The sequence below is a fragment of the Denticeps clupeoides genome, chromosome 1 (assembly GCF_900700375.1).
Source record: "Denticeps clupeoides chromosome 1, fDenClu1.1, whole genome shotgun sequence".
NCBI classification, from domain to species: Eukaryota; Metazoa; Chordata; class Actinopteri; order Clupeiformes; family Denticipitidae; genus Denticeps; species Denticeps clupeoides.
Genome location: NC_041707.1, coordinates 6971188 through 6984123, shown reverse-complemented (window position 1 = coordinate 6984123; position 12936 = coordinate 6971188). Strand labels below are relative to the sequence as shown.

General features: G+C 43.5%; 1 protein-coding gene across 1 annotated transcript in view; it reads left to right on the top strand.

The window, feature by feature from the left end:
* smyd3 (SET and MYND domain containing 3) overlaps positions 1-12936 on the top strand; it is a 136884-nt gene that overhangs the window by 111713 nt on the left and 12235 nt on the right. Inside the window, exons 9-10 of the mRNA XM_028967921.1 lie at positions 8023-8110; positions 8391-8565. Coding sequence (XP_028823754.1) covers positions 8023-8110; positions 8391-8565 — 263 coding nt within the window. The remainder of the gene's footprint in view (positions 1-8022; positions 8111-8390; positions 8566-12936) is intronic.

Here is a 12936-nt window from a genome sequence, read left to right as displayed (position 1 = left end):
ATATACATTTCTGACATTCAAAAACAAAACAAAAACAAATCAGCGACCAATATAGCACCCTTTCTTTGCAAAGACACTCAAAAGCCTGCCATCCATGGATTCTGTCAGTGTTTTGATCTGTTCACCATCAACATTGCGTGCAGCAGCAACCATAGCCTCCCAGACACTGTTCAGAGAGGTGTACTGTTTTCCCTCCTTGTAAATCTCACATTTGATGATGGACCACAATGGGGTTCTCAATGGGGTTCAGATCAGGTGAACAAGGAGGCCATGTCATTAGTTTTTCTTCTTTTATACCCTTTCTTGCCAGCCACGCTGTGGAGTACTTGGACGTGTGTGATGGAGCATTGTCCTGCATGAAAATCATGTTTTTCTTGAAGGATGCAGACCACTGCTTGAAGAAGGTGTCTTCCAGAAACTGGCAGTAGGACTGGGAGTTGAGCTTGACTCCATCCTCAACCCGAAAAGGCCCCACAAGCTCACCTTTGATGATACCAGCCCAAACCAGTACTCCACCTCCACCTTGCTGGCGTCTGAGTCGGACTGGAGCTCTCTGCCCTTTACCAATCCAGCCACGGGCCCATCCATCTGGCCCATCGAGACTCACTCTCATTTCATCAGTCCATAAAACCGTAGAAAAATCAGTCTTGAGATGTTTCTTGGCCCAGTCTTGACGTTTCAGCTTGTGTGTCTTGTTCAGTGGTGGTCGTCTTTCAGCCTTTCTTACCTTGGCCATGTCTCTGAGTATTGTGCTTTTGGGCACTCCAGTGATGTTGCAGCTCTGAAATATGGCCAAACTGGTGGCAAGTGGCATCTTGGCAGCTGCACGCTTGACTTTTCTCAGTTCATGGGCAGTTATTTTGCGCCTTGGTTTTTCCACACGCTTCTTGCGACCCTGTTGACTATTTTGAATGAAACGCTTGATTGTTCGATGATCACGCTTCATAAGCTTTGCAATTTTTGCAGAGCATCCCTCTGCAAGATATCTCACTATTTTTGACTTTTCTGAGCCTGTCAAGTCCTTCTTTTGACCCATTTTGCCAAAGGAAAGGAAGTTGCCTAATAATTATGCACACCTGATATAGGGTGTTGATGTCATTACAGAGATGCACATCACCTAATATGCTTAATTGGTAGTAGGCTTTCAAGCCTATACAGCTTGGAGTAAGACAACATGCATGAAGAGGATGATGTGGACAAAATACTCATTTGCCTAATAATTCTGCACTCCCTGTATATGTGCATTGAGCAGTTAGAGCTGTAATTGGGCCTGAAAGTTAGAACTGACCCGGCCCGAGCCCGAAATTATCCGACCTGACAACTACAGCCTAGTGTAGCCTAGTGGGTACACACTCGCTTATGAACCAGAAGACCCAGGTTCAAATCCCACTTATTACCATTGTTTCCCTGAGCAAGACACTTAACCCTATGTAGCTCCAGGGGGGTACTACATGGTACAAGCGCTAGACTCCGAAGTAAATTTTTATGCATTCGCCTGATACATGGAAACCCAGTTTGGGGTTCACTGGATACCTGTGGATGGTATCACTGCACCGCAACCTCATCCTCCAGCACAACGACCTGCATTGTACGTTCCTCAGCTGCAGCCGAGTCTGTTCACAGACACATCATGACACAGGGATAATTAGAAGAGAGATGCGCAGGGACCTGCGCGGCGAAGGGCGTGAGGAGGGTGAAGATAATCGGCACGCCGATGATAACAAGCCCATGACTCATGGCTGTTCAGCTGTGTGAATGACAGTCTGGGTGGCTCTGGCTCTCGACACCTGTTTACACCAGGTGAAGAGGGCAAAGGCAAGAAAGAATCCTCTTACACAAAGAGAGGAGGGCAAGGCCAGGGGTTTATGGGAAGGTTTTACAGGCTCAGGATGTGCTCCGTCTCCATGACAGGCAGCAGTTAAGCTGGGGGAAAAGGGGAGGGCCGCCAGCCTTTTCCAGGAAACACGATAAATCCAAGATAGCATGACGTGATGAAGCATGAATGCAGTTTGGTGTGTAGGAAGTGTGTCAACTGCGCCGAGCAGTCACCTTTGACCCTGAAATGGCCATAATAAGAAATCAGGTCGCGTATACCATCCTGTACCTTCATTGCCACGGTGAGAAGTGATGTTGGCTGACTGCTGTTGTACACCTGGGCGGAAGCTGCTTTTGGGCTGGTGTCCTGCTGCTGCTGCTGGTGGAGAGTGAATTTGTGAGAAGCCTCCATTAGCCCTGGCACAGCTGAAGCTCAGGTGCTGCTCCCTGCAGGCTGTGGGCCTCGTGGCCACAATTTCACCTCCGTTGTCAGGCCTGGCGGGGTCGCTCATTAGAGCACCGCGGGTTCACGCTGGTTGAAGAAAAATATCACATTCGCAGCACTTAAGCTGTTCCCCTCTGAGAGGATTCAGAGCCACTTCCTCTCGCTGTGTATATATTACACCATGACCAACCGGGTGTAAAGTGCCAAGATATTGACTTGTTCAACCTAATTTAACCCCTAAAGTCCAGTCCCATTTTGAACTTTTTGGTGGAATCATTGTGGACATTGCAAAATGAACTGGAAGGCTCATCACCATTTCTCAACAATTGGGTTTTCTGTGCCCTTTTTAAGGTTAAAGGCTTGATGTGTCTATTAATTTATATATTTAGTCAAAACAGGTTGAATGAGAATGTTTAGCTGGGTGGAAAGAATTAGTACCACTCAGCAGTCACCTTTGACCTTTTTGGGACACAGAGATTTTTTGAAATGATGTCATGGGAATACCAATATCACATGACTGCACCAGAAAGTGTCACCTTTGTGACACCTATGTCACTGCAGGGTCTTAAGGGATAAATATGCATCTGTACAGTATGCACTGGCAATGTTATTTATTTTAACATCTGTATCAGTCTACAATTTCACAACCTGTGAACTCCTACGACCTTTAGATATTTATAGTAAAAGTAAAATTGTGCAAATACTGCTGTGCAAAATGGAACAATAATAGATAAAATTACTCAATATAACAGAGGTTTAACAGGAAGTCCAATATCCAGGTGCACAGGGAGATGTTAAGGCCCAGCAGGCTCAGTTTCTCAACCAGGTGCTGGGGAATGTTGGTGTTGAATGCTGAAATGAAGTCTATGAACAGCATTCGTATCATACATATGTGTCTTTATTGTCCATGTGGGTGAGGGTCAGATGCAGGATGGTGGCGAGGTTTGGACAGGCAAATTGCAGTGCGTCCAGGGTGGAGGGCAGCAGGGTTTTCATATGTTTCATGACCAGCCCCTTGAAGCACTTCATCATGATGGGTGTAAGTGCAATTGGATGGTAGTCGTTGAGATACGACACTGTAGACTTCTTTGGCACAGGCACGATGGTGGTGGGCTTGAGACACGTTTGAACAAGGGCAGTGCTCAGTGAGATGTTGAAGATGTTTGTGAGAACATCTGCCAGCAGGTCTGCACATTCTTGGAGCATCTTCCAGGGATGTTGTCTGGTCCAGCAGACCTTCATGAGTTAACTGTGAAGAGTTTTCCTCACGTCCGCCGTGGTTAAACACAACGTCTGTTCACTGGGAGGAGGGTCACATTCATGTTGTTCTGTGTGTCCAATTTTGCATAGAAGTCATTCAGCACATCTGTAAGGGAGTGGTTTTAGTCCTGTAGTTTGGGACGGCCTGGATACCCTGCCACATGCTCAATGTGTCACTGCTGTCCTGGAAGTGGCTGTGGCTTTTCCGCCCAATGTGCACGCTTTGCTGCTTTAATGAGTCTTTCTGAATCTCAAGCTTTGAGCTGGTTCCGTACCTCTGCAGTCATCCAGAGCTTCTTGTTGGATCATATGGTGATGGACTTGAAGACTGAAACGTCATTGGTGCTTTTGCTGATGTAGCTGATGACTGATGTCGTGTAACCCTTCAAGGGTGGTAGTAACCACAGTAATGCGGTCTGATTGGCCGAGATAGGGGCGGGGCCCTGCCCAGTATGCGCCGGAAATGTTTGTGTAAACGAGATCCAGAGCATTTTCCCCCTTTTGTCGGAAAGTCCACGTGTTGATGGAATTTGGGGGGAGAACTGACTTGAGCATGGTTGAAATCAGCAGTCAAGTCATGGTGTGCATTCTGCAGATCGCTAATAGCTCCGTGCAGTACACAGAGCACCTCCTTCGCATTAGCGCTGGATGGAATGTGCACTTCGATAATGAAAACTAAGGTGAATTCCCATGGTAGATTAAAAGGCCTGCGTCTCACAGTCACAAACTCCACCAGCGATGAACAATAGCTAGAGACTAGCACTGAGTTCTTGCACCATTCCGCGCTGATGTAAACACACAGGCCGATGCTGAGGGCCTTACCGCACGGCTCTGCATTCCTGTCGACAAGTAAGCCCGTCCAGCTGAATGGGGGTGTCCGGAATTCTGTCGCTGAGCCACATCAAAACCAAGACACAGCTACATTCCCGCTGGGTAGTCCACTGAAGTTTAATGTAGATCCTAGATCCACTTTTTTTCCTCTTTCCATTTAATCTTTAGAGCCTGAACTGTCTTTTAGAATTACAGTTCCTTCATTTCCAACAAAACCATTCATTAGTTCATTATTTGATTACCACAAAATAGTCACCGCAAGCCTGTTGACAGCCATAATTAATGCATTAGTTTGTGTTGCCTGTCCTATAATTAAACCTTTTTTTCTGCTGGTTTAACAGCATGCCGCTCACAGAAACGTTACTCTTCCTTGTGCATGAGGTCCAATCAGTGGGATAATTTCATGCTTCAGGGCTGTTTCATGGACACACAGATCAACGCTGCATTTCAAACAAGTCGGGATGAAATTTAAAGCGAACCTGTAATTTTTCACACACTTTGTACAGGGAAGCTGCGACCTGGCCTTGGTTGTGCCTTTCATTGGTTTTTAAGAGTATGAATAATGTACACCATGTTAATTAGAGCGCTCGATACCGTTTTATCTTTTTTCGTTAAGCGCCTGTCGTTTGATGGGCTTTGGCAGGCAGTGAAAGAAGGCAAGCGGGAGGCTGGAGCGCGTTGACAGATGGGCCACAATAAGCACCTCGTCTTTTTCTGCCACGCAGAGAAAGAGGAAAACAGTCACATGTAGGAGTGTCATGTCTCCACACACCAATGCGCAGGAAGTACAATACCTGAAGGGCTTTGTGTAGAATAAAGCAGGGCTAGCAGTGGTTGTGTCAAACTCAGATTCTTTAATATTTTATGAGTTGTTCTTCAGCTCGCTGTTGAAACCCTTGTTAGAATTCCAGGGTCTCATAAGAAAAAAACGACAGCGACTTTTTTTTTTTTTTTTTTTTTTTTTTTACAAAACAAAGATAACCTAATACACCCTTTGTTTTTGTTTTCATGGCTTGCAAATCCATTTTCTTTTTATAGCATTCATGCATTTATTTATTGAAATACACAGAGCCACTGTGTGACTGTAAACTTTTTGTATATATATTTAATATTTCTTCTTCTGCAAAGGATTCGGTATGGAAAAATATGGAAATGCAATTGAAACATCTACATGTAACTCAATTTAAAAAATAATGTAAAAAGCATTTTAGATTATGCTACTTAAAAACAGTAAACAGGGATAAACAAGTGGTCTATGAGGTGTACAGTTTCAATATTCATGTCGTTTTTCTGTATATTTAATTCGTAGAATAAGAAAAGCCTGTCTGATGCATCATGAAATATCAGGTTAGGAAGATTTAGCTTTTTCTCTCACAACTCTGTCCTGTATATTCCAGTCTGATTATTCCATCAGATATGGGGTATGTGATGCCATACACTGAAACACCATTTAAATTCAGAAGGTCTGTCAGGGAGGATCTTGTCCCATTCTCACCCTGCTCAGGAGCAGGCAGTGTTCCTGTTGACCAGCAGGTGTCAGTCTTGCCAGAACCAGATGGCACACTCTCTCCACCGCCGCCCTGCCTTGTTTATTAATGGATGTAACGGGACGTAGTGTGTGTGTGTGTGTGTGTGTGGTGATTTATGGCTTCTCCTCGTGTATAAAAGCAGAGCGAGACCCAGTCTCTCTATGGCTGGATACAACGGTGGCTTAGTGCACTGATTTATTCTGTGTGGAGCATTTCAGAATGCAGTTATCTCTCAGAGTTCATGTTACATTACAGCAAGACACATAACAGCATAGTTTTTGTCCTCTGCTGTCTTATGCATGTGGGAAATGGTCTTACTATTGCGCTTAGATAAAGGGCGTGCCATGAGGCAGGTTTTTAATGCGCCTTTCAGCGGCTTGCTGCATTTTTAGTTGTCCATTGTGGTGATGTGTTCCTGGTGTAGGCATGCACATGTGAATAACACCAAAATAAATGCTTGGTAAGTCATCAGTTTTAAATCTTGACAGGAGTGCCACCAAAAGCGCTTGAGAAAATGTAATCACTATTTCTGTCTCTTTTGAGTCGCCACCGGATGGAAAATTGTCATCTGTAATCTGTGTCAGTTTTACTCCGGTGGAGATCTGTGTGCACCGCTCTTCCGTTCCATTCTGCTTCTCTCTGCTGTCATAGGCTGCAGCCTTACACATTCATAAATGAAAGTTCAGGTCAAATATAGAAAGAAATGCTGAAGAAGCCTGTTGATGGCTGGGTCACCTTAAAGGAAAGGGTCACAGAAAGTGACTGTGAGTGATCACCTTTATCCTACGCAGTTATAGAATGCCCCTGTCCATACAAGTATGACCAGATCCGAACCCCTAGAGAATATTTTGGAGTGATGAGCATGTCCACCACAAACATAAAAGCACTAAATGATGGAACATCTTTTGAAACAATGGTGCTCATCCTTCAAGTAGAGGAGCAAAGCCTGGGAATCGGGAATAAGAGCCTTCAACCATTTTATTAACACACTTTACACCCAAGGTCATCTCATTCTGACCACCAAAAAACCTACATTGTCAAAGTGCTCCTTACAAGGTTCAATGCTGTAGTTTTTTGGGGAGAGTTACACCCCTCCAGCACCCTCTCTAACAACAATCATCAGCCAACTAAATAAAACCATCAGAAAATGTATTGATGATTGATTAGACCTAAACTACATTTCGTTGCCCTGTACTTGTACATGTGTAATGACAATAAAGTTGAATCTAATCTAATCTAATTTTAAAACCTGGCAAACATTTTGTTTGTTCCACCTTCTAGCACCATTACTGAGATGATGATTCCCTCTGAGCCGCTGGAGCCGCTTTGGAAGCTCTGGGTTGACCATTCTTACACGTATCTGTGAAATGTCCAACACAAGTCTTTAATATTCGTTATAAATCATACTGGGCTGATATGAGCCATTGCCAGAAGAACGTCCAGGGAGCCGAATGGAGATCATGGGTTCTCGTGCTTCATTAGAAGACTCTTTATGGAGGCATTCCGCCATTTTCCTTTCCACGTTCTGTTTGTGATTTATCCAGGCTCGTTTGGGAATGATTAACTTTTGCTGCTTTGCTCTCGGCCTGAACGGTTGCCAGGGCGAGCTTGGGACTTGATCTATGGGATGCCGGTGCTGTTTGGGAGTGAAAGAGGTGTTTCATTCTCGTGATGTCTTTCTCTGTCAGCGCTCCGTAACTGATTGCTTTTCCACTCCACTTGCACATAATATCAGCACTGTGTGTGAAGACAAACTTATGGAATCGGTTAACAAAGTTCATTGAATATTTCTCCCATTTTGTTACAACATAATCAGTAGAGGTTCACAAAGCGGTATATTGGCCTAATGATTATATATATAGATGTGTGTGTGTGTGTGTGTGTGTGTGTGTGTGTGTGTAGGGGGCAAGATTTTGGTTGATTAGCTGTGGGACTGAGATCAGCAAGGTTTTTCTTTCTTATAATACCAGGAAAATATTGTTGACTGACAGGATGGTAGGAGCCTGGTGGGTAACACACTCGCCTGTGAACCAGAAGACACAGGTTTACACAGGACACACTTTCTACCCTGATTCCCACTTACTGTCCTTGAGCAAGACACTTAAACCTGAGAATCTAATGGGATTCTCTCTTTCTGTACAGGATGCAGATATGCTGGCTGGGGACGAAGAAGCATGGATCAGCCTAAAGGACGCCGTCCCACGGCTGGAGAGTCTTCAGTTGGAGCAGAGTATCCGTAAACCAGCGTGTCGTTTCGGTGTTTCTTTCATTTCTTACGAAGTCATACTGGCTGCTGGCAAGGACCCTGGAATAGCCGGGGAGGATTTTGACTGCTGAGACAGTTTTAATGCGTCTTTCTCTGTGTGTGTCTGCCTCACCTAGTGTATTGTTGTTGTTCACCCCAGGGCATAGTTCACTAAGAAACCATTTATATAACATTTCTCCCCCTAATAACTCCCTACTGTTTTTTTTTTTTTTAAACATGCGTCCTTAACTGCTCTTAATAACAGAGTGGGATCAGATCTTGACTGAGTGCCAGGCTCTTGTCGGCAGACATGGAGGCGCTGTCCCAGACAGGAACGTCTACCTGCTCAGACTTCTGGACCTGGCCCTGGATGCCTGCATCAGCTTGGGCCAGTTTGAGAGAGCCCTGCTGTGGGGCCGCAGAACCTTGGAGCCTTACGAGTGAGTGGGTGCCATCAGACCCGCAGATTCCTGTCAATGGTTGTCGCTGTTCTGATGTGTGTGTCTATGTGTGTAAGATTGCAATACCTACAATAAATGAGGCTTGACAAAAAAAATGTTGCAATCAAAGATGCTTTAGGGGTCTAAAAATAATTTCTGAGACATTAATCAAACTCCTGATAATCTGTAACCACTAATTTACTTCCTTATATGACACTGAAAGCCTTTAAGCCTCAGCAATTTAGAGTTACTATTTTTTTTATCTGTTTGTTTGTTTATTTAATCTGTTTACGTGAATGCTGAATTATGCATTGCTCTGCACAAGAGCATCTGCTAAACGCCATGAACCTAAACCATACGTGTGAGTAATGCTACTTCTTTGGCCTCTTTCATCAGTCGGATGATTTGAAATGGCCCCAGTGTTACCAGTAGCGCAATGGTTCAGGTGTGAAATGCAGTCTGGCACTCCAACTAATTCACCAGTTTGGCATCTAATCGTGTCCTCAGAGAGCCTTGCTCAGCACAGGAAGAGAAATGTGTTGTGAGAGCTGATTTGCCTGCACTGTCTTATTCATTTTTCATCTGGCTTTTTTCGGTCGAGTTTAGGAAAGGCGATCCTAAATGTGTTTTCTCTCCCGAGCTGTGGTTTTCGTAAACAGCGACCACCCTGAGAGCTTTAAATTATAGATCACTTCTGACCACCGTATGTATGCATTTTAGCCTCTTTCTGTAGAGCAGAAAATAAATATCTGGCCAATGCTGATAAAACCCAGAAAGTGAGAGTGACAGTGTTGGGTTCATGGCAGGATAAATGCTGTCTCATTAAAACCAAATCAGGTGTTGCCAGAATGGAAAAAAAATTCTACATTTACAGGGAAAATTCACATTATTATATTACGTTACATGGTATGTTTAATGGTTAGTTATTAAATCCTGTTTTTAAAATGCTTTAACTCCCAGAATCTCCAATTTCCAGTCATTTAGCACTGAATTTTGAGAGGAGTAAAAGTTGAATGGGAAAACAGCATTGGTCAGACTGTACGGTTAAATTAAATGCATTTTTAAATGTTCAAAGCAAACTTGGTCCTGGCCACCTTGGAGAACTTGGCTGTTGCTAAAAGAGATGTTGATGCTGCCAGATGAAGGTCTCAACCTGGGTGGATCCCAGTGATGAGGAATCATGGTCTTCACTTTCAGTTGTACTAAAGTTTAGTTATATATATTATTGAGTCCATTAGGCTCTTTTTTGTGTGTGTTGTGCATGTGTGTGTGTGTGTGTGTGTGTGTGATATAAATGTTGGTATTCAATTTGCAACCAGATGGAAAAGCCATTTCTAAAAAGGCTGCTTTCCATTGCCCCAAGAATAATACGTACCTTCAGGCTAAACACAAAGAGATTATTGACTTCAAGCTCCTGCAGATGTCAATTTGAAGCAGTGTTAAAGCTCCACTGGCTCTGCATACCAAAGCAGAACGGTGGGGGACGGACAGGGGAATTTACACGTTCTGCTCTGGAAATAAAGCTACGTCTCACAGAATGACTTTCGGTGAAATACTATTGCATTTTCTATTTCTATTTTTCAGCTTTCTCTTTTAGGTGCCATTTCTAAAGAAGCATAAATGGGCTTTTAGCTGTAGTGTACCACGCCACCATTTACTGAAGGGCTTAGCTTCTTTTTCCTGCACGTTTATGACAGAATAATGTCTGAATGGCAGCCGGGTGTCAGCTGAAACGACAAAACCCACATTACTATTTTTGACACCGTGCTAGAGTCATCTCGATACTCGTAGATGCTCCCAGCATTGGCATGAGTAAAACGTGCTCATATACACACACACAGCTTTCATATGCGATAGTTGCACCGCTAAACTCTCCAGTCCCTGCGGACACGGCCTCTCGCCTCCAAATTCCCAACCCGCCTCCTCTCATTGCTCTGACCTGTCAAGTGATGGACCAGATGTAAACAGTAAAGCGCCTCTGCTGCATCTCCCGGTTCCTGTTCAGTTTGTGAAATAAGAAGCAGACGAGATTGTATGAAGCCCACCCCACCCCCCCTGCTTCCTCTGCCACGCCCACTGTGCCCTGTTAACCCCTGCATTTTGTCAATTATGCTGGTTTTTGGATGACTAGACATTCTGTCTGGCTGCAGGGTCTGTAATTGGATGGTGAACGCGCGTTCAGGTGTCCGTCACATGGGCAGGTTCCCTAAACAATGCTGTGCGGCCTTCCTGTTACCACGCTGTCCTCCGCCGCCAGGTTCTTCTTCCCAGCATGCCTGTGTGGAGGGGCTTAGTGAGGTCCACATCGCCCAATTATTTTCTGTTCAGGCTTGAGGTGCGCTGGTTTCTGAGGAAGCATCATAACAAGCCGTTATGTTTCTGACTGCTCAAGGGCTCTTCAAGGCTTTTGAAAAGGATTAGTGTGATCTATGAACCAATCAATCAATCGTTATTTATATGCGGCTTTTTTCAATGTACATTGTCACAGAACGCCTAACAAATAAAACAGTGATCAAAGCCCCAGGCGAGCAAGCCAGAGGCAACAGTGGCAAGTAAAAAACTGACTCGAACAGGAAGAAAACCTGGAGAAGGAACCAAGACTCAGCGAGGGGAACCAATCCTCCTCTGGTCAGCGCTGGACTAAAATGAAATGCATCCAAAAAATGATGGCATATGAAGTTTATTGCAGTCCACGTGTGTATAATGGATGGATGGTGAAGGATAGAAAAAAACAGCAGGGCGAGTTAGTGATGAGTGAGCAACAAATGACAGTAACTGACTTAACCTGAACTTAACCTGAAGCCAATGCAAAGAAGACCATACAGGCGTAATGTGATCATACCTTCTAGTGCGTGTAAGAACCCTGGCTGCAGAGTTTTGGACGAGCTGAAGTTTATTCAACGAAGCAGCAGAGCAACCAGAAAACAGAGAATTGTTGTAACCCGGTCTAAAAAAAAAAAAAAAAAGGAGGTGTTATGAATGTGTGAACTAATTTCCCTGCATCCGAGATGGAGAGAAACTTCCTAACTCTAGCAGTGCTTCTTAGGTGGGCGTACGTCGTCCTGGAAATATTTGGAATGTGACAATCAAATGACAGCATCAAATGTCACACCCAAATTCATTACAGATCAGCACACTCCAATCTATATTCTGTCAATCCACATCTCGCCCCTTTGGGACCGATCATTAACACTTCAGTCTTATCTGTGTTGAGCATGAAACTATAGTTTGAGTTTTTAATTATTTTATTATTGTCATAAAAAATAGCTTTTAATTATTTTAATTGTCATTGTGATAATCAGCAGCACAGAAGACGGTGCACACAGTGAAATTTGTCCCTTGCATTTAAGTCATCACCCTGAGTGAGCAGTGTGCAGCCATGACAGGTGCCCGGGGAGCAGTGTGTGGGGATGGTGCTTTGATCATTAGCACCTCAGTAGCACATTGGCAGATCGGGATTCGAACCAGCAACCTTCTAATTACGGGGCCACTTCCTTAACCGCTATTTATTATATTATATAACTGCTAGTTATTATATTTAATACTATTTATTCGTTTTTGCAGGTACGTGTATAATTGACTTCCATTTGACGCTGTAAAGAAGTTTTTTATGGTTAAAACCGGACAACATGTAGTCCAGCCACGTTCTCCATGTGCATCCAGTGGTTTCTCCAAGAAATGCAACGCAGAGTGACTTTACAAAGCATGACATAAAAAGGCCTTAATCTCTCTGTAATCCAGGAGATTAAGAAATGTAAAAAAAACAATAGAGTGCTTTTATCCCCATGAGATGAACGGTGAGGCTTTAAAGCCAAGTTGTGATAAAATGACTGCCCATGTAGAGACCTTTCAGCAGTTCTGGGGCCATAAAGCTCTCCTAAAATCTAGGGCAGTTAGCAAATTTCATGTTTCATAATAGACAGTGATAAGATTACTGTAACATGTGGCTCACTGCTTTTGTTTTTTGAGAAGCCTTTTGTCAAATTTTATTTTTTTTAATCATCATTTTTAATAGCAATAAATGGCTGTTATTGAACAAACAAGAACTAATTATCAGTTGCAAAGTCTAACTGTGTATATACAAACAAGTATGATCAAAGTATTTATTCTACATTAGTTCTGCTGAAGGCTGACTTAGTGAGTCAGTGCATCAGTGTCTGAAAAACATAGTTAATAAAAAGCATGCTCGTCAAACAGCAACATGAATTGAAAATCTATGACACGCTTAGTTGGCATGCATGGACATATAAACCACTTTGAGATCCTTACAAGTTCAATGTGACAAAAAAAAACAATGTGTCAGTAAAACTAAGCCATCCCTATATCACTTAATCATATTAATGTTCATTTTATGATCAGATTTTGTAATGA